We start from the raw sequence: 19,454 nt of genomic DNA on the forward strand, positions 1-19,454 counted from the left end.
TAGTGACGTTTCTCCCTCAGTAGGCTGAGCGTTCTCTTTTCGCTCGGTAAGACTCTGCATCGGACGGTGTCGATCTGGGTTCCTAGGAAGATCTTCACTTGCTCTGGTTCTATTGAGCATTTTCCCCAGTGTATGGAGAAACCCAGGTTTGCTAGTGTTCTTGTCACCTGTTCTGCATGCTCTTTGCATGTCCTGTAAGAGCTTGCCTTTACCAGCCAGTCGTCGAGGTAGGGCTATACGTGTATCCCCTCTCTTCTTAGGTGTGCGGCCACTGCCGCGAGGCATTTGGTGAACACCCTTGGTGCGGACTTTAGGCCGAAAGCGAGGGTCGTGAATTGGTAGTGATCCTCGTTTACTGTGAACCTTAGCATGTGCAGGTACGCGTCTTTGAGGTCTATGGTGGACAAGAAGTCCCCTGCCTTTATCTGTGGGATGACCTCTTGTAGGGCCGTCATTTTGAATTTTTGAGTTTTGACGTATTTGTTTAGGAACCGTAGGTCCAGGATGGGTCTTAGACTTTCGTCCACTTTTGGCACTAGGAAGTAGTTTGAGTACACTCCCTTGTTTCGGTCTTTGAAAGGGACTCGTTCGATGGCCGCTTTGAGGAGGAGTTCTTTGGCTTCCTCTTGAAGTAGTTGCAGCTCTCTTCCCGAGTGCTGACTTTTCTTTGGTTTTCTGTTTGGTGGCCTCTTTTCCAACTCTATGCAGTATCCGAACTGCATAATATTGAGTATCCACTTGTCTGTTATTTTTCTCCACTCCTGGAGAAAAAATCTCAATCTTCCTCCTACTGGCGTTACATGTTCCTTTGTGTCTTGTCCGTGTAGCCCTCTCCTCTTTGTTTTTCCGTGCTCCTCCCCCGGAGGGTTTGGGTGGTGGAGCACCTTCTCCCGTGTGAAGTCACTTAGAGGGTGGTTGTTCACCGCCTCTCCTTCTCTGGCCCCGTCCATTTCCTCTTGACCGAAAGGACTGGCCCCTGCTTTGGTAGTTCCAGCCTTGCCTCTGCTGGCCCTGGTGGCCTTGGTTGTCACTCTGTTGCCCCTGGTGAGAATCTCCTCGCTGACTTCCACCTCTGCCGTTCGGCCTCTGCGTAGGGGTGCCTCTTCTCATCCCCCTGAACTGCAGGGCCCCCATGGACCTTGCTGTCTCGTTGTCCTTCAATTGGGTGAGCTTCTCATCCACTGGGGCTCCGAACAGTGATTCCCCGTTGAAGGGTGTGTTCAGGATGTTGTTCTGGACCTCAGCCTTGAAGCCTGAGATCCTGAGCCAGGCTTGCCTTCTCTCAGTGATGCCTATAGCCATCAGTCTGCTGGATGTTTCTGCCCCATCCAAGGCTGTCTTCAGGCACGAATTGGCGATGCTCTTCCCCTCTTCCACAAGGTGTGATGCCCTCTCACGGTATTGTTCCGGGAGGTTCTTGAGCAACTGTCCCATCTCATCCCAGTGCTGGTATTGATGCCTATTCAGGAGTGCGTTGGAGTTCGCCATCTGCCAGTGTGCTGCGGCGTTCCTCTCAATTTTCCTGCCAGTTAGATCCATCCTCCTGCTTTCTTTGTCAGGTGGGGGTCCAGACATTGTTGGGACGTTTGCCCTTTTCCTGGCTGTTGCAGCGATTATAGAATCTGCTGTGACGGATCCCTTGATGTAAGCCGGGTCTTGGGAGGAGAATTTGTATTTTTTCTCCGTCCTCGGCGTTACTGATCAGCACGTAGCCGGATCCTTGAAGGCTTCCTTCCCCTGGTCTGTGATACTCTTGAGCATGGGCAGGAACTGACTTCTTGTCTGTATGGGGAGCAATGTCTCGAGCAGGAAGTCTGCTTCTGGCTTCTCCTCCTCCATCTTAACTCCATAAGCTGCTGCTGCCTTTCTGACCACCTCATTGTATGCCCCAATGTCATCCGGTGGTGAAGGCCGAGGGGTATGTTTCTACCGCCTCCTCTGGGTTTTCGGCCTCGATGTCCTGCCATTCCTGGTCTTGGGCCGTCGAGGAACCCGAGCCGTAGCTTGACTGCTGCTCCCCGTAATCCCCTTCTGTGTAGTAGAGGTCTTCCTCCTCTTCGTGCTCCGAAGGTTCCAGAGTTTTCGGCAACTCTTCGACATCGAACTCCTCGAGCTCCTGTACCACAGCGACGCTCGATGTCTGCTTCGAGGGGATCTTGTAACTCCTCATTTTTTCATCGAAATCCTTCTTTCTCTGAAGGATGTTCTCCATTTCGGCCTCGAGCCTCTTTCTCTTTATCTCTGCGGCCTGTTAGTCGTTGAGCGTTTCGGCCGCCCTTTTCGGCGGTGCCGAAGCTTTTTTCGGCTCCTTTTCTTTCGACGTAGAAGCCCCTTTTTCGGGGGCCTGCTTCGATGACCTTTGCTTTTCGCTGGTCTTCGGCCTCCGGGAGTCCTTCTCGGAGGATCCGCTGGGCTCTTTTTCGGAGGATGCAGCTTCGGTCGTCGATTTGTTCGGCGCCAGTGCTCCTTTCGAGGCTCTGGGCTCAGACTTTCGAGAGTCTGCCTCTGGTTTTCGAGGCCCTGTGGGAGTTTTCGGGGTCGTAGACTCTCCTACCTTATCAGGCGTTTTCTTATCGGTCTCAGCGACCGTGAAGTCATCTGGGCCTTCGGCGATGTTGTCCTCGTCGTCTGTGGAGAGGCCAAGTTCGTAAAGCGTCGGGGCTTGGCCCTTGCCCTGCATTGTGTGGTGAGCCGTCCTCTGTCTTTCTTGAACTCGAAGTATCTTCGGCTTGAAGACGGAGCGGGCATTGCAGTCTCTGCTCTCGTGGTCGATAGGCAGGCAGAGGTTGCAGACTGGGTGCTGGTCTCTCTGTGCGAACTTGTGGTGGCAGTTCTTGCAGAATTTAAAGGGCGTCTTGTACATCCCTGCGCTCAGGGGGCCCCCTGTGTGCGCATTCCTCCAAGGACGCCGATGATTTCGAAATTCTCTCCTTTCGTCGTCTCTTCTCTAAAGGTCCTCTTCTCCCGATCTTCTCAGGTCTTCTCTGTTGAAGATTTGCTATATTTTCTCCTCCAAAACTTCTGGAGCTTCACGCGACGATCCAGACCCAACGGCGGAAAAAAGAATCTGAAGATGGCGCCCAAGGGTGGTAGCTTCCGCCGGAAGCACGCAGACGTCACCCCAAATGGTGGGACGTCGACGCCCACCTGGGCGACGACAAAAAAAAAAAAAAAAAAAGAGAAGACTACGATTCCGGACCCAACCACCAGATTGCGGAATATGCACAGCATAGTGAATCCAGAAAGATTCACGCTGCAAAATTAGTTTTTAATGCCTTTTTTGGGACTTCCTTAACTTAACCCTTCATAGAAGGCTATTCACTGGAGCAGCAGTGTGTTGTGTCCTTGACCAGGACCGTCGTAACTGACTTAGTGCGTGCTTTTTCAACCTCCTGAGTTGGCCTTGTGGTAGCAGATGGCCTTGTTCATATTTGTGCAGCACGATCACAATGCAGAGTTGTGTTTTGAGGCAAGGCATCTTTAACCAGCATTGTAGGTGCTTCCGCCCTGTAGTTTTAATGTCTGCACACTTAAAACTGAAAAATCTCTATCAGGATGTGACAGGATTCAAGAAGTGCTGCATCCACGTCGACAGACACGGAAAGAAAGGAACCGACGGAAAGACTGTGCTGTGGGGGCAGATAGTGTCCCAGACGTCATGCCGGGGGCAGGACAGACCAAACACTGAGCTGCATGACGCCTCCTGTTGACATGAGGAAATTGCTGCTAAGTTTTCGGATCCAGTCTGGCGCCTGCAAAAATTCACAAGGTGAGGAATCTGCGGTTTGAAGTTTACCAGATTATTGGTGTTAGGTAGTTTCTAAAATGCTACTTTACCTTCAGTACTGTGCATCAAGACCCTCACGAATGTCAGAAAAATGTTTAAACTTTGAAAACAACTGTTCTCACAAGTTTCTACACTGGCTTTTCAGGTTTTACAAATTTTTCCTCAGTTTTTATGTATGAAAAAAAATGTTCACAGAAGTTAAAAAAAAAACAGCTTGTGGGTAAGGACAGAAGAGGGGCTATGCTTCCGTGCCAACCAATACTTTAATTGCCTCTCTGAGAATAATGTAGCTATCAATTTATGCCCCTTAATGTAGAGTAGAGTTATTTAGCAAGAATGAACTCCATGAGGAGCCCTATGAGAATGTCACGGATGACTCCGCCTCAGATTATAGCAACCATAATCTGGCAGGGCAGATTGAGACGAGCAATACTGCATGTAGCCAGGCCTTGGTGTTCAGCCTGGATTCTATTGCTCAGTACTGGCTATGTATCATCGCGCAGTCAGGAGGTCCCTGCACCATCAACCATGCTAGTGTCTGCTAAACACTAGTGTGCACCACATATTTACACACTACCTTGAACCAAAATACCACAGAATTAGTCTGAAATATGCAACTTGCAGGCCTACAGGGTGGGTTTGATGAGGCTCTGCCGCCAAGCCAGACAATCAGTGGTAATGGTGAGAGACTTTCTTCTACAGGATGAAGTACTGCATAGCAACCTCAAATCCAATATCCTGACCAATCGCCTTCAATCTGGTTCCAATGCTCTCCACTCCACAGAAACCAGTGTTGCATATAACCAACTCTATCACTGCCACTTTTTCACACATGCGTCATTTGTCTTCAGCCTTTGAGTGGATAATAGGGCAGTCTGATAAATGATGCCAATGGCCTTCGCCATCACTAGTTCAGGGATCAATTGGTTCTCTTCCTACCCGAGATGTTTTGCCATCACCTGGTACTCAAATCATTCCCCACCTTCTTAATTACCAGTTGGAGTACCTCAATCCTCTTATGGGTCGTCTTCTGCTCTTTCTATATTGTTCCATCAGTCTAATATTCTCTTGACACCCTGGACTTTATGATCCTCTGCCAGAAACCTTGGTGTTCTCTTAAGCAGATCCTTGTGACTGAATCTCAACGCTCCACACAACCAAAACACTAATTAACGCCTAGTATTTAGTGGATTGAACAACAACCTTTTCCCAGGTGGCTTTCCATATTTCTCCCCACTGGTGAAATCCTTAAGATTGCAATCCTAACCCTATTCGATCACCCTAGACATATACCTACTTTTCACCATCGAGCCATCCTGGCTTGTTTCCTACCAAAAACTAGCCTACATAACTTTGGTCTACAAAGTTAATAATGTTACATCCCAGGATACATACGATATCCAACAATACACTTCCTAACTACAACAAATAATCAGCAAATCAGACTCTTACTTCATCCAAACTGCCATACACAGCTTCCTTCTAACTGTTATGCTAAGTGTTATGAACTCCCTATACTGAACTTCCATCTAATCACCATCGGAGCCAACACCTATTTACAAGAGTCCAAAGGAACTTTGAAAAAACATCTCCTGGCACTTGTAAGAATGGTTAACTCCACACCATTTAATACTAGTGTAACTGATACTTGTACTTCAATGTGTAGTATGTTGGTTTACTCTGTTACACAAATACATGGAGATGAAAAATGGAACAAAAATGAACCTGGGATGAAATAAATTACATATGTAAACAATCATTCCATTGTCCTGAAAAGTGTGGTCTTGTACAACATTTCTGATTAGAATATTATGTGCTGCTACCAGAAGAGTCTGCATCACAGATGTTCCTGTTCTATTGATAGAGCTCCTTCACTTTCATGCTTACAGCTCGTCCACTGCCTTTAAAATACTTTTTTCAGTTTGCGTATTAAGATCCCATGGCACCGAAGGTTAGGATGCTTTTGAGTCAAGACGAGATATTGTCAATGAAAATCAGTAAACAAACCTCCCTCCTCCACAGTGGAGCCATAGGAAATAAGGCAGCAGTGTGAATGCAAGATCCCATGTTGTTCAACACAGTTAAAATGAACCGTGTGTCAAGCCCTCACCGTTCTGCATGATGGAAGTCTAGCCTTTGGGCAGCTCTAATGTCACAACGTTGTGTTTCCCCCCCCCCCCATCTCTGGCTGCATAAGGAGGACACCAGTTCACTTTAGTTTTTACAGTTTACAGGGAAAGTGACACAACAAAACGGATTTAGTAGCAATATATGCGCTTAAGCCCACCCCCCCCCCCACCCCCCCAAAACGAAAAACCTTTCAACAGAAGCCATACTTACGAATGAGAAAAGTGTCTCGAGTCTATAGTAGATTCTAATTGTAAATGTAAAGCATAGTCCAGGCCTTTTGTTTAGAGTTTCTCTCCATTTTAAAAGCGTATCAAATTCAGCATGAGCACAGCAGTGTTTATGATTAAAACAAAGATATGCATTTGTTCCTAACTTTTCAAACCATGCGGAAGAAGTGTCAGCAGAAGACTTCACAACTGAGCAGTAAGCTAGTTCTAAAAGTTGAATCTCCAAGCAGCCAACATGACAAGGACCGAGGGAGCTTTCATGGAGTAAGGCTAAATCTACAGTAGGAGCGCTACATTTCTCATATGAGTCGTGAAATTTATACTAATTTATTCTTTAAAAAAAGAAGTTTTTTTAAAAACAGAGTATAATCTAGTACAGAAGGGGCTTCCCATTTGTTTCAAATGCATCCACCTGACTTGCATACTAGAGTGTTCATACTTCAGGAAAAAGAATCTGCAATTCTACTTCCCACAAAAAGAAAAGTGTATAACATCAAGGCGAAGGTGGCTCAGTAGCAGTGGGCAGTGCCAACTGCGGAGGTTTTTTTTGGAGCATACCAGGCATGGCTCACTCAGGGCAGTTCCTTCCCCTAAAGCTGAAGGACAATGAGGTCAAACCACAGATGGAAGATCCTCTGAGTAAGTTGGAGATCTTCGATACCACGTGAAGTTGATTGAATGGCAGTGTAGGAAGCTGGCTCTTTATGATACAACAATAATTTGATTTACAATGTAATAAGTCTAGGGGTTCCTTTACTTGTGGATAGGGGCTTGCTATGCGATCCCAACGTGCTCTATTATGTGGGTAGTGTTTGTGTGGCCAAACACAGGAGTGTAAGACATTCATAAAATGCACACAATGGTCAATAATTGATAACACGACTCCAGGAGAGTCGGTACCTTTTGGTGCTCTTCTCCAAGGCCCAGGGGTGACTTTTGCAGGTGTCTTTAGGTGTCTGTTTTTTCTTCACAGAGCAGTCGCAGTAGAGGGGGCCTGCGTGCAGAGGCTGCAGGCAACACTGGGGAGTCCAGAAGAGTTGAAACCACAATGGACTCGAGCTCTGGAGGGCTGGGTAACCTGGTTGGTTCATGTCAACTCGGGCCAGAGGAGTCTGAAGTGGTTGTTTCAGGTGTCTGGTTTTGGCGGTTCGGGAGGCCTCAATCTTTTGTTTGGAGTTTCTTCGGAACAGGTCTGCTGTTCACAGGAGGTCTCAAGTCTTTCCAAGTCAGGCAGTCCTCCCAAGTTTCTGGACTTAGCTGCAGGAAGTGTGTTGACTTTGGCAGAGTTTGACCATAGCTGGAGACAGGCCAAGCCAGGTGCTCAGTCTGCTCTTGCAGCTTTTTGGTGTCCTCGTTTCTTAGGTTGGCAGGATCTGCCACTCTGGTGCCAGAGGCTCCCCTAAATTCAGAATTTGAGTGTTTGAGAGTGCCAGGAAGTAGCAAATGGGTTACTTACACTTAGGGAGACTACATCCTCATGACTAGGACTACTTCCATTGGGGAGAGGGCATAACCTGGACCCTGGATGACATGCTGGAGGAATCTGAAGAGAGGAGTCCACATCAACTGCCCCACTAAAGGGGTGGTCCAGGCTGAATTTGGGCACCCCTCCTAATCCAACTAATTTTCCTACCTGTCCTCCTGCCAGGAGTGGCGCAGGAGGGAGGGTTGGCTTCCTGAGAAAAACCAGTTGCATACCAAAGGCGGAGAGGCGGCTTTGAAGGTCCCCTGCTTTGACATACTAATCTGCAGGTTCTCATGGGAGGAGGTGGAAGACAACCCTTTCAGAGATGGCCTGGTTTCTGCCCTCCCGAGAGTGAAGGTCCTCACCCTGCGGGGTCACAAATTAGTCTCCGGTGTCAGGCTGGCTAAAACCAGTCAGTCTACCAGCAGTTGTTAGTTTCAGGCGGCACCCGAGGAGCCCTTTGGGTGTACGTATTGAAAAATGTAACACTGGAATCCGTGTGGGTTCATCAATATGAGGTGTGATACTAAATATCTATTTTCTACAAAGTCATCAAGTAGCTGGGGAACTCGTGTTTACCACTGTCCAGCAGGTTTTTAAATGGCTTCTCTGTTAGATTGCACTGGCGGTAATCAAACTGACCAGCATAGCTGGTATTGCAGGTAGGCCCTCACATATAATATCAAGCACCCTGCCTTAGGGCAGTCATGCCTGCTGTAGGGGTGACTTGCAAATAACATATGCAGTGGGAGGTAACATTGCACACAGGGATGGAGGACATGTTGAGTTCACACTTTAGTCTGCACCAACACACATAGCCTGCAATGGAAGTCATGCATGTGCTTGGTGAAGGGTCCGTTAGGTTGGCACAATTTGTGCTGCAGCTTTGAGGACCCTCTTTAGCACATCAGGCCTTCGGTACCAGGGTACCCTTTGCTAGGGACTTACAGAGGGTGCTAAAGTTTTTTTCAATTGGGTGAACAATTGTACAGTTTTGGGAAAGAGCTCTGGCCCTGGTGACCTGGTTAGCAGGAACCTACCCAGGGCACTGTTAGTCGAAATCACATGATGTACCAGGTAAAAAGTGGGGATGACCATGTCAAAAAGGGCACTTCCCTACAGGCAGAATATAGGCACTGCATTCTATAATGCACCCACAATTTCCTTTTGGTGCTTTTTATAACAAATAAAAACAGGGGTTAAATTTGCCGATTCATGGTCCAGTGGAAGTCAGGTTGCGGACCGAATGTTGGGTCCGACCATTGGAATGTCTTCATGAGTTGTGGGTTGCGATTCACCTAGGTCTATGCTGAAAAAATGGTGGATATAAGCCTTAACCAGAATGTAGGGGGGAGGGAACAATCCAAGGTGAACCTTTGTCCTGGTGCACTGTGGGTTTCAGGGAGTTATCACGAGTCCCCTGCAAACCTCTGCTTCAAAGAAAACAAGTTGCAAATCCTGTACCCAACAGTAGATGAAAAATGTGTGCACAGCATGTGATATACAACAGCAAATGCTACAAACTGACATTTTCAAAAGCTTATATTTAAGTAAACACCATTCTGGAACATCACTCACCAAGACCAGTTTTGTACGTTCTGGCTGGTCTAGAGAAAAAGTAAAAAACATTCTAACTAAACTACTTTACCTAGAACAATTACTGAGAGCAAATAAGTTTTGTATGGTTAACTGAATACAACACTTTTCACGTTTCATTTAAATAAAAGGTAAGACCTGTTCGCTTACAAAAGCCGTTCTCTGAAGTAATTTAAAACTTATCTTCACAACCAATCCCCAAATTGTTCTTAACTATTTTAACAATTTAAGAGGTCTGGTTGCACAGCTTTCATTTACTTATTTGAGTTATGATTCAACCACGGTAAACTGATATAGCTTATGTCTAGAGAGGAAGCAGCTTGTAAACAAAAAAGTATTGCTTATATAAAATTGCCTTACCTCCTTTGCACCCCTGCTGAAGTCTATCCATTTAATCTCCCCAAAAGTTGCAAAGACTGAATGAAGATCTTCTCTAGACGTTTGCTCATCCAGATCACCAGAAAAGGTTAGCAAGCATCCAATCTTTTCATCTAAAGATTTCTTAAAACAAAACAGTGACAATGTTTAAAATTGTATGAAGGATTAGGCAAACTTTATTGTGCTGTCAGAGTGACTGACCTTTTGTTTAGCATGGGTTTGACATTCCTTCTAATCTGCATGTTGTAAAAATATTTTTCCTTCACATCCAGTCCCAAATGAAATGCTACTGCATACTGTAATCCTCTTGTGATTAAGTTTCATGAATAAAAGTTACACAAGGAGATTGTTGGTGTAATGCTCTGTACCACATGGTTTCCAAATGCCTTCCAACGGATCAGTGCTGTACTCTAAATATAGGTGTTCAAATGAGGACTTTACTACACGTTTAAGTAAGTGCAATACAGTTGCCGGCTTGGGACCGTCCAGTCTACTATTCTTTTAAAAAAAAAAATCTTTATTGAACATAACTGCTCCATTAAAAGACACATCAGATAGCAGTGAAAGTGCATTGGTACAGTGACAAAACCACAAATGTACAAATCCGTTGGCAAGATCCATGTAAGCCTATCCCCAGGGTGCACCCCGTACAAAATTCAACGTTCTACGCTTAAGCTCCCCTACCCTCTCCGCCCATTTGCCCTCCCCCCTACGCCACGCCCCCCCCGCTTCATGGCCAATCCCTCTTGCAACAGTGGACAAGCAGTCCCTCGAACAGCAGGGTGCAGTATGTGCTCACTGAGCGGGTCGGTCAGAGGATGAGGTCCTATAGGGCCTAACTCATCCCAGTGGTGAACCATTGGGGGTACTCAACCACTCCCCCCCTGTATCATCTCCATGCCAACCATATCTTCTCCCATTTTTTTGGGACAACCCCTGCTATTGTAAATAACTTTCTCTGCCCTTTGGCACCAGTCCAAGTCCCTCTCCCATTCTTCCACCGTTGGTGACAGGTCACTCTCCCAGAGTCGTGCTATGTTCCTTTTTGCCACCATACTGGCAAGTGCTAGCCATATCTTGTCCTCCTTGGGCCAGGTAACCTCCCCTGTCACTCCCAGAATGTGCCAGCAGGCCTCTAGCGGAACCTCAGCCCCAATTACTTCCTCCATAATCCCCCGCAGCTGGACCCAGTACGTGCGGATTTTGGGGCAGTCCCATAAGATGTGAAAAAGGTGCCCTCCTCCCCGCAGGCCCTTACGCAGAAGTGTGAAGTTGCAAACCCCATCTTATGTTGCACCGTTCTTGGTGTGTAGGAACTATGGAGAACGCGCAGCTGGACCAGTCTGAATCTAGCCCTGATCGCAACCTCCCTAGGGCACTGCAGAGCTTCGTTCCAGTCATCATCTTCTAGCATGCCCAGATCAGACTCCCATTTTTCTGTCAACGGTCCCAGTGTGTGCGGGAGGTTATTAACAAGCTTTTTATAGGTAAGGGAGATAGCCTTATCAATCATAGGGTCTAGCAGCAGCCTATCCTCAAGTGGAGCATACTCAGGTAACTGTTCCCTCTGCGGCAGGTGTGCGTGTATGGCATGTTTGAGCTGTTGGTAATGCAGAAATTCCCCATCACCCATGCGGAACTCAGTCTGTAGACTCGCAAAATCCATCAGTTGTCCCCTCTTCCAGACATCCCCCAGTTGTCTATGCCGATTAGGCTCCATTGACGCAGATCTCGCAGCTTTGCAACCTCCCGAAGGAAGTCGCCTTTCCACAAAGGTGTACAATCCGTAAGTTTCGCCTCCCATCCCAGTGACTTGGTTGCCCGCTTCCATACCGCCACCTCCACCGCTGTCTGAGGAGGCAGGGTCTGGTTTCGTCTGGTTTTAGAATATAATGCCGCCAAATAGGAGTCCTCCCCCAGTGCCATACGGTCCGCGGGTTCCTCTTGTGGGGCAAACACTCAACCATTTATATTTACTAACTGTGTTGTCAAATAGTAGAGACTAATGCCGGGCACCACCAGCCCTCCCTCGAACACTCCTGTTGTAGTTTAAGCACTATTCTCGGGCACCCTCCACTCCACAATGAGCATTGCTCTGCTTCTACAGTTTTGAATACGTGCTCCGGGACCGGGAAGGGCGAGCTCTGCAGTGCATAAAGCAAGCGGGGCAGGGCCATCATCTTGAATAGGACGGCACGGCCCATTAGGGAGAGCCCTCCAGTGCATTACGTCACTGTGAAGGCGGTCAAGCTGTGTCTGCACGTTCAAACGGAAGAATTCGGTGTCAGATGGAGTGACCCAGATACCCAAGTATCGGAACTCTGTACGCCAGATTAGGCCCTCGCAGTCTGCCACAAGTTGAGGCTGGGGCCCCGCCAGAACATAGCCCAGGGACTTACGCCAATTGATGAGCTATCCGGAATATTCCCCAAACGTGCGTAGCATGACCATCAGCCTTTGTATGGATTCAGACGGTCTCTGGGCATACAGCAAAATGTCATCGGCATATAACGATATGCGTTCCTCCCAGCCGCCCCCCAGGTCTATACCCCACACCCCATGGTCCGTACATACCCAATGCGCCAGTGGCTCCAGTGCTAGGGCAAAGAGAGTAGGGGAAAGGGGACAGCCCTGTCTCGTGCCGCGTCCCAGTTGGAATTCTCGCGACATAGCCCCGTTAACCCGGACTCTCGCCAGGGGCTCTCTATATAGGAGCTTCACCCAGGCACAGAAGTTGGCACCAAATCCTAGCTTCTTCAACGCTGCATATAGGTAACTCCATTCTATACTATCGAAAGCCATACAGGCGTCAAGGGAGAGCAGCGCCGCCGGCACTCCCTGTCGCCTAGTGACAGCCTGCAGGACCCCCAAACAGGCGGAGGAGGTCGAGTCGTGTGCTTCTATGGGGCATAAAGCCAGACTGGTCCGGATGGACCAACGTTTGGATCACCGCACCCAGGCGTGTGGCCAGAATCTTCCCAAGGACCTTCGTCTCATAGTTGAGGGATATAGGTCTGTAGGAGCTGCATTTCCCGTGCGGTTTACCGGCCTTATGGATCACTACGATCGTTGCCAGCCGTAAATTGCCCAGTATCCCGCGCCTCGTGAAACATATTGCACATATGCGGTGCCGTGCGATTCGCTACGCACCCAAACGCCTCCGCCGGGAACCCGTTGAGCCATACCAGTCTGTAAGTCGCCCATGGCCTCCTCCACTTCTTTGACCATGATTTCCGCATCTAGAATGTCCGTCCGCTGACTCCAGTAGGGGCAGCTGTAAGGGGGCTAGGAAATCACTACACTCACTCTCTAGTCGTTTGAGATCGGTAGACCTCCTCATAGTAGCGCACAAATTCCTCCGCAATCGCCACACTAGTGGTGCTGACCGACCCGTCCGGCCACTCTATTCCAGATACCCAACTTCGCTCCTGGTCCCTTTTTTCCAGCCAGGCGATCATTCTATTTGCCTGGTCTCCCAAATCATACACCCGCCTCTGGGTGGCTAGTGCGTGTGCCTGTGCCTGTTCCGTCAGTACGTCCCTTAACTCCTACCTTAGGAGGTGTGCTGTATGCTGCCTGTCCTGTTCTTGAGTAAGCCCTGTCCTATCCTCCAGAGCGTGAAGCTCCACTTCCAGTTTTTCCACCTGCGCATGTTTTCCTTTACGCAGCCTCCCAACCTCGGCCTGTACCAAATCCCTGGCCACTGTCTTGTACGCTTCCCATACTACCCCGGGGAGCTCACAGACCCCACGTTGTCCTCAAAGTAATGATCCACCCTCTCTCGGAACCACTCCTGAAATTCCCTGTCCTTAAATAAAAAGGCATCAAGCCGAGGGGAGACACTGCAATTTCGCCTGGGGCCCACCATCTGAACCCCCACCGGTGAATGGTCAGAGATCCCTCTAGCTTTTAGATGTCCATCCCTAAAGAGGTTCACGCAGTCTGCCCTTGTGAATATGTAATCGATCCTTGAAGACGAGCCATGGGCCGCAGAGACATGTGTGTATTGTGTAGCCTGCGGGTTGTGTGTCCTCCATAGATCCACCAGACCCAGTGCCTGCGCAAAGTCCCTTAGGTGGTTCGCCCCTCCTCTACCCAGTGGGGGTGGCAGTCTGTCCAGCTCCCTGGCCATCACGTCGTTCATGTCCCCTCCCAGGATCAGTGTCCCCATGGGCATTTCCAACATTAACTTTACAATATCGGGGAGGGTAGCCGTGTGGAGCTTTGGGGGAAATGTAAAGGAAACATAGGTTCAGAGTACAGCCCTCCCACTGTACAGACATCGCTACATAGTGACCCAAGGGATCCAACCAACACCGTCCCAGGACCAGTGGTAGGGAGTTTTTGACAAGGATCCCTACCCCCCCCCCCCCCACCGAGCCCGTAGTAAAGCCAGAGTGGGCACGTAAGGTATATCCAAATCTGTCCAGGGCCTTGCAATGGTTCCCTAACAGATGTGTCTCCTGTAGGAGTAAGACATCAGGGGCGTGCCTACGGAGATATTGATACACCACGGTGCGTTTGATTTTGTTTTGCAGGCCATTCACATTCCAGGACACTATTTCAATGTGTTGTGTCCGTGTCGTGTGTAGTCCAGCCATTCGTCCTGTCAATTATAGGGAGTAGGAACCTAATCTCACCACCTCCCCCCTCCCATCCGCCCGCTGATTGTGTCAATGGAGTCAGAGCAATCATAATAGCAAAACAAACAGTAGGGACTAGAACAAACCCCCCCCCCCGCCTCATCCCCCCACCCTGCTATTCCGCTACTCCGCTACCTCAGCCAAACGTGCCAGACATCCCCAACAAGCAGAGCGCCTGTAGCCCTTAAACGAAAAACTCAGGGGCTAGTGGTGCGACCAAGTCCAGCATCCGGTTCTCCCATCCGACCCCCCCATGCCAATTCCTCGTCTACTCCGCCCGTCGTCCTATTCTGGAGCAGTGTCCCGCTATGACAGTGTACTCACAGGAGACTCATCCGGGGCCCTTCGCCCCCGTGGTATAACTGGTTAACAGCAAACTATGTTATTCAGGGCCTTCAAGTCTGTCCCACACAGGATTCCCAAACCATTCTGAGACCCTCCATGGCCTCGTATGGCCAGTATCAACAGCCCCCCCCCCCCCCCCCAACTACGTTACGCGACTATGAATTCCAGCCAGTCCCAACCGATGTGGTCCATTGTGTCACGCCAGGTCCGGGGACACCGAAAGGCTGCGGGTCCTCCTGTTCTCTGGTTGCGGGCTCCCTTGTCGTTGTCCTGCACCCCCCACCGACCCCACAGATGACTGGGGCGCTGCGCTCCTCCAACTTCTCCCACGCTCCGGGCCCCTCCGCTGCTGGCCTCGCTCTTCAAGCGAAGCATGCACCTCCTCCGGGGCTGTGAAGAAGAAGGATTTCCCTTCTGCCAAGACCTTGAGCCGCGCCGGGAAGATCCTCATATACTTGACTCCGCGTTCTCGAAGTTCTCTTGACGGCGTCAAAGGAACGGCGCTCCTGCTGGACCTTGAGTGTGAAGTCTGGGAAGAAGCGTATTGTGGCGTTGTCCATCCGAAGGTCCCCATGTTGCAGAGCGGCCTGCAGGATTGCATCCCTGTCCCTATAATTGAGAATCCGGGCGATGATGGTGCGCGGCGGGATCGGTGCCCTGTGTGCCCGCTCCACCATGAAAAATTTGGACAGTGTTTTTGGTCGCAGGCGATTTAGAATAAGATCCTCCAGGAACAGTTCCACGCTGGCCCCTTCCACAGGTTGTTCCTTCGGGCCCTTCCTTCCTGGTCCTCCAGCCGCGCCGCCATCTGTTTCTGTTGGTGTGTTAGCTGTTGGACCTGTTGTTGTAACTGCTTGGTAGCACCACACAGTTCCGTAATGGTGGCGGCGTTCTGAGTGGCTTTCTCCGATGTCTTGTTCAGGTCCGCCCGTTGGAGCATCAGTTCGATAGACATTTTATCAATTTTTTACTCCATCGTAGTGCCCAGCGATTGTATGGCCTGCATAATGGAGGACAGGGACGGCTCACGGGGCTCCTCCGTGGCCCCGGCGTGGGACCCGGCTCCCCCTCCCTGCTCCGCCGTGTAGTTGTCCATAGTGTTGGTTTGGGTCACTGTGGGCTTCTTGTTTCTCATGGCCGTGCGTGGTATCTGGCGCCCACCACTGAGCCCGTTGGCCTCCTTCTGCACCCCACCACGCCTGGGAGAGGCGAGGGTGGCTTCCGCAGACCCGGAGTGTCCCTCTGACGCTAGCCGGTCGTTAGGTTCCTCAACCGGGGGTCTTGCAGTCTACTATTCTTGAGGGAAGTCTCCAAGGGTACTGCATTACATTTGTATTTATCCCCACGGCTTCAGGCTACAACCACAAAAACTCCTATATTTTATGAGGGTTCCGTAAAGAATAAACTAATCAAATGCATATTGAAGCAAGCACAGGAAGGGGCAACAGATTGTATAACCTAACTGTAAAGCTCCAGCAACATTTAGCCAACTGGCCCCAGCAAAAAAATACAAACACAAAATTCGTTTCTGCACCCCACACTTCTGAAAATGTTTCAGGTCCATTCATGTTTTATACACCAATCCTCTCCACACACAGACAACACCATCGTTTTAGTCACACTTAAGTAGGCTCCCAATCATAACATTGTGTTGGTTATGTTGCAAATGTTGTTTTAATCTGCAGGTCTTTAATTTGTGTCTCTAAGAATATGTACATTATAGTGCAGATTCAGCTTCCAAAGCTTACGTTCTAAGAATCCCTTGATAGTTTAGAAACGTCCAACATAGGTTATGGGCACCTGCTCTGTGGATAGTTATGATAAGTGGCTAGTGCATTCATGTACAGGGTGAAGTCTTTTTGTTTTTAAGACAATTCTAAAACTTAACAAACCATCCACTAAGTTGTGAAACTGATGACCTTTGGATACCAGATGGAAAAGTAGCTTAGCTGCACAGGAAAAAAAAAAATACATTTCCTCAGTATGCTGGTTGTAAGAGTCTGAGTAATATACTTTATGAGATGCACCATTTAAGGTTGTAATGCTTCTCAGTACATTTGGAAATGCTTGGGGGTTTAGTTACTGAAGACGGATTTAAACTCTTTCCCAGTAGTGAAAGCAATATTGGTTTGCCCGATCATACCCAATACATAGACAGGAACTGGTAGCAGTTTTAAAGACGGCACCCAGAGAACAGATATTATGAAGGTACTTCATATGGTGACTGCTAATCCTGTTGAAAGGGTATATGCGAAGTAAAAAACCCAAAAAGAAACCAAACACCTCTAATTGGATTACCTGGGGAGTCAATCATTAGTCCTGTTCAGGGAAGCTTTGAAGTATTGGACTTCTGGCGAACTGGTTTTGAAACACTTAAAAGTGCTAGCTCACCAAAAATCTTTGAGTTGTTCAACTCCAGAACAGAATGGCAAACAAACTAGACAAATGTGATAGCGCTAGACCACCAGCCTGCTACTCTAAAGCACCGTTCGGCTGCCAGCTTCAGCCACGATCACATCAGCAGATAACGTGGGTAGACCGTACTTCAAAGCTACTGCCAATGGAGTATCTTCCTTTTAGTCCTGTGGCATTTAACCAACTGTTAAGGGATTAGTGACAGATGTTGCCATCTGAATTTTTTATAATTTAAGATACAACCGAGCCAGGCAAAGTTCCACTTATCAGGGTGTCATCTTGGACCCCTACCACCTCCCATCCCCTTCATCAGGAATCCTCGATGCAAACCCCACTTAAGTAACTATCGAAAAAGAGTCAATTTGGCTCAAGTCAGAATAGCTTTCCACTTTGGTGAAGTGTGTTGCCAAATCACGTTCATGTAATTCACTGGATGCAGGAGTCTCTCCCATCTGGTCTAAACATGTGGTTTAGAGCACTCCCAAACAGTTATTTTAATGTGGAGACAGACTCCATTTTACTATTGAAGGACTCGGGCCGATAAAAAGCACTTTGAGAAATGGGCTATATTGCAGCATGGACCAGTTTCCCAGCCCCTGCCTACTATAAAATATCTGTCGAAAAAGATAAAATACAGTGAGGGAGTGGGAACCCACAATGCTACCTTCTGCATGCCACATCCTACCTTAACTTCCTTCGCCCACTCTAACTTCCCCCTCCCCACATCACCCCAACAGACACTAGCCACCTGCTTAGATCCCGAGTGAATGAATTACCCTCTCCAGTCGGACATGCATGAGGCTTTTTACTTAATGTATGTTGGTTGTCCAGAGCCAGGTTCCAGTACAGTGGTGGAATGTAGCACAGGGTTGTATCCACTTACTGAGTGAGCTCAGAACTTCCATCCGATCTAGTAAGGCCTCCCTCTAAACACAAAATAAATCTTAACTTGTGCTGGCAGTGATATGCAGAGTACAGGAATAGCGAGTGCTTAGATTCCAAAAGTCTCTCCCAACCCACTCTTGTTTTACTGTAAGTCTTGCAAGTGGGAATTTTGCCCTACCCCAAAAGGACCCGATCAGGAAGAGATCGAATGGATCGTCACATTATCAATTGCTGTTTGTTACAATGTACCTACCATTTCATCCTCTTCTGCTTTTTTCTGTGTTTCTTCCTTCGCTCTGTAAAAGGATGCATACCGACTTCAGTAAATAATCGAGATCAAAGGTGGTTACAAGCTATCAGTGAGGCAATTTCTACTTACTGTTTCGACTTTGTTTTAGCTTCTGCTCGATGTTGCTTCCTTTCTTCATTCTTCTTAGTGAAGTAATTGTCTCTTAAAAGAGAAGAAAAAAAAAAAGCACATTTGGACAAGCACACGTGATAATTCAGCAGCGACAGGCCAAGGAAAGCATTTGTTTTAAAACAAGTTTAACATACTATGATCACCAGTTCTGTTTTCATAGAAAGCTAACTTGTTTGAGGAAAGCAATTTCGCTCTAATTTATGTTGGACAGAGAACTGTTCCTATTCAAACTGTTTTTAAGATTACTGTTGCTTTTGACCTTTTTTCCTTGGTCCCTTCTGTTACTAGAAAGGAGCTATATTAAGAGTTTGAAAAAGGATTATGGCAGTTCCTTCTTAAATACTGCACAAGTCACAAACTACGTTATTTAAAACCTCGCCACAAATCCTTTAAAAGATTCTCTTAAATAAGCCTGCACAAGCACACAGGGCCCTGTTAACCAACACAGCAGTTTACTAAAGTAACATACAATTCGAACCACATAAACCAGGACAAAAATAGAATTTAAAGAAAAAAAAAAAAACAGTGCCATCTAAAGCTGGTTATGGTTGGGTTCTGCAGAAACACGATCGTTAGGTTTAAATCTTCACTGACCACCAACAGTTGCAACATAGACTGAACTTCTCTAAAAAGTTAATACAACAGATATCACAAGAAAACACGCAACGCTGTGAACCCTGTGCCACCAAATGCTTTTTGATCTCAACCAGTTCACACATCCTGGCTCAAGTGCCTGGGCTCAGGTCTGGAAAAAAAATGCAGTAGGAGCTTTTCACCCAACATTGCTTGCCTGTATAAACTGACTAGTTTCTACCTTGCTTTTTAAACTTGTTTTAATCGTTTGTATGCCTTTACTGTTGCGTGAGTGAGGCTCTTGCACTGCTGCTTATTGCAGAGCGCAGGAGCGTGGACACTTAAGTTGTATTGGCGACTTAACTTTTAAAAAACGTACGCGAGATAGTATTAGAAAGGGCTTTCACTGGCCTCACTTGGAAGCCATTTCTCCCCGTCAGGACATTGCGTGGGTGCCATCTTGAAGGTCGGAGGTCTGGTTGTCGGCCAGCCGACCTGAGCCTTTACTTAATGTGCTGCCCGTTTTTCTACTTCAACCAATTTTGCCAGGTCCAGAGATCAACTTTTAAACATTAATATATCAGCCTCC

The 19,454-nt window shown here is 47.9% G+C and overlaps 1 protein-coding gene across 2 annotated transcripts in view; it reads right to left on the reverse strand.

Moving 5' to 3' along the window:
* Positions 1-19,454, reverse strand: part of SSB (small RNA binding exonuclease protection factor La) — a 76,387-nt gene that overhangs the window by 12,403 nt on the left and 44,530 nt on the right. For both annotated transcript variants that reach the window (XM_078681596.1, XM_078681595.1), the window contains exons 7-9: positions 18,251-18,322; positions 18,125-18,167; positions 9,566-9,706 (exon numbers count right to left, since the gene is read on the reverse strand). In XM_078681596.1, the coding sequence (XP_078537722.1) occupies positions 9,566-9,706; positions 18,125-18,167; positions 18,251-18,322 (256 nt within the window). The remainder of the gene's footprint in view (positions 1-9,565; positions 9,707-18,124; positions 18,168-18,250; positions 18,323-19,454) is intronic.

Source organism: Lissotriton helveticus, chromosome 3_1 (assembly GCF_964261635.1).
Source record: "Lissotriton helveticus chromosome 3_1, aLisHel1.1, whole genome shotgun sequence".
NCBI classification, from domain to species: Eukaryota; Metazoa; Chordata; class Amphibia; order Caudata; family Salamandridae; genus Lissotriton; species Lissotriton helveticus.